General features: G+C 40.2%; 1 protein-coding gene across 2 annotated transcripts in view; it reads left to right on the forward strand.

Moving 5' to 3' along the window:
* Window positions 1-5,020, forward strand: part of NXPH2 (neurexophilin 2) — a 457,303-nt gene extending 452,283 nt beyond the window's left edge. For both annotated transcript variants that reach the window (XM_069616532.1, XM_069616531.1), the window contains exon 2: window positions 3,259-5,020. In XM_069616532.1, coding sequence (XP_069472633.1) covers window positions 3,259-4,002 — 744 coding nt within the window. In that variant the 3' untranslated portion in view covers window positions 4,003-5,020. The remainder of the gene's footprint in view (window positions 1-3,258) is intronic.
* The last annotated feature ends 980 nt before the right edge of the window (window positions 5,021-6,000 follow it).

Consider the following 6,000-nt stretch of genomic DNA (forward strand, 5'->3'; position numbering starts at 1 on the left):
TGTAGTTCTGTACCTCCGGAAAAAAGGTTTTTAAAAAAGAGATATTTTTACAACTGCAGTGACGTTGGGGGTGAAAAATCACTGGCCACACGATAGCATCTGGGACTTGCATCCATGCAGAAACCAAGACAGACCTGGCTTAGCTTCTAAGAGATCAAGGGGACGGCCCCCTCAGGCCATGTTGTCTAATAAATGAGCAAATGTTACAACACCACTTAGTGGCTTGAGGGGGCTGGCCCTTTTCTCTCTTAGAAGCTAAGCAGGGTCGGTCCCGGTTACTGCATGGTTGCAAGTCCCGGATGCCTATTGTGTCACTGGCCATGGGCAGTGATTTTCTACCCCTGACATTGCTGTAGCTGGAAATGGAATATTTCACTACAGATTGCTGGGTTTAAAAGGTGAGCACCTTTTATAATTTGCCAGCATATGTGTCGGAACATTTCCTCTCTTATTTTGTTCATTATTTTTTTTTAAATCCAATGCTATTTTGTGCTGTGCACTTTCTTCTAATGGAAAGGTAAATTGAACTTCATTTGTATATTTCACTTTAAGATATATGTTCACTTACTGTGCGTCTATTCATGGGTGCCAGATTTTGATTTTCGCTATGGGTGCAAAAGTACAAGGGCATAGGTTATTCTTGCAGCTTTCTTTTTTTCCTTTTTCTGTGCTGCTTAAATGCAGTTAGTTGGAGTCGTACGATGTATCGCAACAGTCACCCAGAGACCGGACAGAAAACTAGGGGCTTGTAGCATGCTGCTTAACCAAAGTGTGTGATGCTTGATAAAAATAATCTAATATCACTGCACATTGCCTAAAAAATGGTAATTTCTGAAAGCCTGCCATTTTTTATACATAACAATACCAGTGTCAAAACAGGTAAAAATCAGTCTGTGTTAGATGAAGGTCTTTGAGCGATGGGTTGCACGTTTTTTAAGGCCAACAGACATGGTGAGTGGTCTGGTAGTGTTTTAAAATGGACAGTGAGCATGACTGAAGGCCATGGCTAGTGGTCTGGTAGTGCTGTAAAATATACAATGGGTATGGTCAAATGCCTTCCCTACTGGACATGGCCAAAGGCCACGGCTAGTGGGCTGGTAGTGTTTTAAAATGGTAAGTAGGCACAGCCAAAGGTCATGCCAACTGGCCATAGCCCGAGGCCATGGCTAGCGGTCTGGCAGTGTTCTAAAATATACAGTGGGTACAGCGGAAGGCCATGGCCAATGTTGCAGAAAAAAATCTATGGAATAAGAGAACTCTTGAAATTCAAGGAAAAAACTTTAGTTGCAGGGACGTTGGAAGATGAGAACTTAACTCAAGAAAGCCTGTGAAATTCAGCTAAAGCCACCTTAACTTTGCATCCCCTATTGTGTTGTCTATGACCACAATGATGACATCAGAGATGACATCACTTGTGACATCACTAATTACAACATCTATTACTTCACTGATTAAATCACTGATGGAAGCACTGGTGACATCACTGTTTACATCATTTATAACATCCAAGTCTACATATGTGATGGCATCAGACATAATATCATGTATGACTTAGCTAATAAAAGCTTTGATTAACTAAATAACAATGTAGGTTGTGGCTTTTGTCATGGCCAGGGTTGTGGACACTGTGCATGGCCGAATGCCATTGTTAGTGGCTGGTTATTGTTGTACAATATACAGTGGGAATGGCTGAAAGCCATAACCACTGGCCATGGCCGAAGGTCATGGATAGTGGCCCCTTAATATGTTACAATATACAAGGGCCACGGCTAAAGGCTGGATCCAATGCCTATGGCCGAAAGTCATGGCTAGCGGCTGGTGAGTGTTGTAAAATATACAGTGGGCACAGCCAAAGGCCGTGGCCATTGGCCATGCCAGAAGGACATGGCTAGGGGTCTGTTAGTGTTTGAAAATATAAAGTGAGCCCAACCAAAGTCTGTGGACTCTAGCCAAGGCTGAAGGCAATGGCTACTGCCCCTTGTGTTAGAACATACATGTGGGTTGGCTTAAGACCATGGCTTGTGGCTGGTTAGTTTTCTGAAATATGCAGTGGGCATGGCCGAAGGCCGTGGACACTGGCCATGGATGAAGGCCATGGCTAGCAGACCCTTCACGTCCGGTTACTGTTGTAAAATATACAGTGGGCCCCTAATTGTGTTATAATATACACTGGGCATGGCAGAAGGCTGTGGCCATTGACCATGGTCGCAGGCCATGGCTTAGTGGCCCCTTAATGTGTTCACCTATACAGTGGGCATGGCCAAAGGCCGTAGCTAGTTAGTGTTGTCATTTAATCAGATATTTCATCAGTGATGTCATAGATGATGTAATTAGTGATGTCACCAGTGATGTGATCAGTGATATCATCAGGGATGTAATCTGTGATGTCATCAGTGTGGCACAGACTGCACAACAGGGACACAAAGTTAAGGTGGCTTTAGCTGAATTTCAGGGGGGTTTGTTGCATTAAGTTCTCACCTTAATGCCCCTACAACTAAAGTATTTTACTTGAATTTCAAGGGTTTTGTTATTCCATAGATTTTTCCCACACCACTGCCTTCTGTGGTCTGGTAGTGTTCTAAAATATACAGTGGGCACGGCCAAAGGCCATCCCCACTGGCCATGGCGGAAGGCCATAGCTAGTGGTCTGGCAGTGTTTTAAAATGGAGAGTGGCCATGGCTAGTTCTCTGGTAGGATTCTAAAATACACAATGGGCACGGCCGAAGTATAAAGAAAGATTTCTAGGTAGTGCATTGTGGAAGTGAATATTGTTGAGGTGAATAAGCAAAATCCAGGTAAATACATCTAATTATATGGGAAAATCTGATTTGTTTTAAATAGAAAACACATGTAAATGCAGTTTAAAATGAAGAAATGCGTATCCTAGTGTTGATACTTCTGAAATCTAAAAGAAAGCATGCTATGTTGACTTTTGGAATATTATATTTTGAAAGTTTAGATATTTCTGTATGTTTATGTTTCTGTCTCTACTTGATTGCCTGTAAAGTGCAGATATCACAATTAATTGTTAGCAGACATTCATAACTGGTATTTAATGCAACATTATTTACATATAATTATGAGATGCAAAACAGACTAATCTTCGAAATGAAAGAATGTGAATTAGCTACTTAAGCATCGTTTTTAATTTCCAAAATCTCTCAAGTTTAATTCTTTCAAGAATTAGATGAAAATCTGAAAGTATGCGACATCACAGCTCAATATTTACGTATTCTTCAATCTTTTTTTCTCAATAGATTCGCTGCAACACTAAACAAGTACTAAGTGCAACAGAAGTACTGGAATGGGAATCAGAGGACGCCACAGAGACCTTGGTTAATAACGTCGTCCAGTCACGGATCTTCAGCCCCTTGCGTCTATTTGCTAAACAGTCTCCAATGCCAAAGAATGAACAAGTACCATATTTTGACAGCAGAGTCAACTTCTGGGACTGGCTTTCCAATATCACTGATGCTCAGGAATCCCTTGTGCGAACTAAACGCAGACCAATAGTAAAAACTGGAAAGTTCAAGAAAATGTTTGGTTGGGGTGATTTTCATTCAAATATAAAAACAGTAAAACTAAATCTCCTGATCACTGGGAAAATTGTTGACCATGGGAATGGGACCTTCAGTGTTTATTTTCGGCACAACTCAACAGGCCTTGGAAATGTGTCAGTGAGTTTGGTCCCACCCTCTAAAGTAGTGGAGTTTGAAGCATCAATTCAATCCACACAGGAAATTAAAGATTCCAAGTCTTTCAACTGCCACATTGAGTATGAGAAAACCGATCGGGCAAAGAAGACGGCTCTGTGCAACTTTGACCCCTCAAAGGTCTGTTACCAAGAGCAAACACAAAGCCATGTCTCTTGGCTATGTTCAAAACCATTTAAGGTCATCTGCATATATATTGCTTTTTTTAGCGTTGATTACAAACTTGTGCAAAAGGTTTGCCCCGATTACAATTACCACAGTGAGACCCCATACTTGTCTTCTGGATGAAGAAACTGACTAAAATGGAGACACAAAGATCGGAAAGACTAGAAACAAATTGATGGAATTGATCATTTTAAATATAATGCTTCCTAAATTGTCTAAAAGCGACAATTCCTCATTATCAGGTTATGAAATTCATGCGTGGCTATATTAGTGTTGTATGGTATATATTTTATTATGTTTGTGTAAATCCATTTAGCACTGCAAAAACTGGATGTTTTGTAGCTGTTATTGAATACATTATAAATCAATTGTGTCTTCATGTGACCATGAAAAACATAGACATTACAGGCAAGAGAGAAGAAATGCTCTCTGAAATCTTTTTTCAGCTATCGCTTGTGAATCTTTACTGTTTGCAGTCAATCAAGAAATGAACCCTTCTCATGCACATATGGGCCCTAAATAAGTGGTCTTCACTGTCCAACCCTTAGACCCATCCTACTTTGGGAGTGGGGCTAAAAGTCCAATGTCACCATGCCGCCAGAAGGTATAGGTAAGCCAGAGCCAACACATTGTTTAAAGACAAATACACTGGTCGTGACCACTCCAAACGTTAAACATTCATGGTGAGCAGGTAAAGAAAAAACCAGCACATTCCTAAAATACATTTAGAAAATTGTATATTTTGAAGAGGTATACTGATTTGAGGTGTTTTGTGTGATAGTTAAATTAGTGCATACACTTGAAGAGTGGAAAGATATTGTTTTCTTAGTAATACTTTTGGAATAATTAGGAAGTGGTACAGTAGAACAGAGTGTTGTTTTTGCCCTCCATTTAGCATCATTTATACTTTACATTGCTGCTTCCTTGGTCATTTTAAGTTGCCGTCAATGTCATTTAATATATTTGGCGTGTAAATATGAGGATAACATGGAAACAGGGTTTGGGTTTGGTGTTTTTGCCAATTAGCACTTTCATGGGACTCTCCAGCTTGCCTGTGATACAAAAGTTGTAAAATAATATTGAACAGAAATAAATATCTATGCACTAATAATGCACAACAAAATAAAATTGACTTATTGCAGTGTTTTACTACTTAAACATGCAGGTGCATACATATTGTGTGTGTGTGTGAAATCTGACAAGTAACACTATTTCTGAAATGAAAAGCCTATTTGCCATATTTACATCGATTTATGAGATGTCTGTATGTAATGTGTTTTACTTGCAATTAATATAATGTGTGCGTGTGTGTCATAATCTAGGTCTACAAGTTTGTATGCATTCAGAAGCAGTAGTTGTGTCACTCATGCATTGTTGACCATATACTGCCACGCTCTGTAATGGGGCACCAGTCACATACAAAATAACGACTCAACAATAGCATGCAGTTCGACTTTGCTTGCAGGCTGTGTTGCACATGACGCTGTCCAGCACTTATCAAGCTTTCAAGAGTGCTCTATCAGCCGCCCAGACACCTAAGAGTGGCATGCCAAATCCTGTTGACCAAGAAAGAGCCAGCCAATTCATGAGAGTTTTTCTTGAAAAAAGACACATTTCTAACGACCAGCACTCTGGAACTCTCTTCCGCACAAGCTACAGATAAATCAGATATATTTCAGATGGGTCATGAAGACCCAACCATTCCATTGTGGATCATAGCCCTTCAGAGCCGCCACACCTTTGTGAAGGTGTGTTCCCATTCTCTTTCCGCCACACGCTTAGCACTCTGAAGTCATCTCCAAGAGGTGGAGAGCTATAGAAATAAATTGTAATCTGGCAGAGAAACTACAGCATAACAATGTAAGCACTAGCACACAATAGTGCCTGTCTGATGATTGATTGATAAAATGTCACAGATACATAAATGTCCTAAATTCACTTAAGTAACATGGATGTTCTTAACGGGAATACTACAACAGAAAAGAGAATAATCTTACTAACCAGCATGTACACCGACCCTCTTTAAAATAGATCGGAGAGGGTCCATTGATACTTACATAAATATTGACTCTATCAGACAGGGCAGGTGGTCATCGACTCAAGAATACATGATGTTAGAGG

This window comes from Ambystoma mexicanum, chromosome 9 (genome assembly GCF_040938575.1).
Source record: "Ambystoma mexicanum isolate Mex_15411 chromosome 9, UKY_AmexF1_1, whole genome shotgun sequence".
NCBI classification, from domain to species: Eukaryota; Metazoa; Chordata; class Amphibia; order Caudata; family Ambystomatidae; genus Ambystoma; species Ambystoma mexicanum.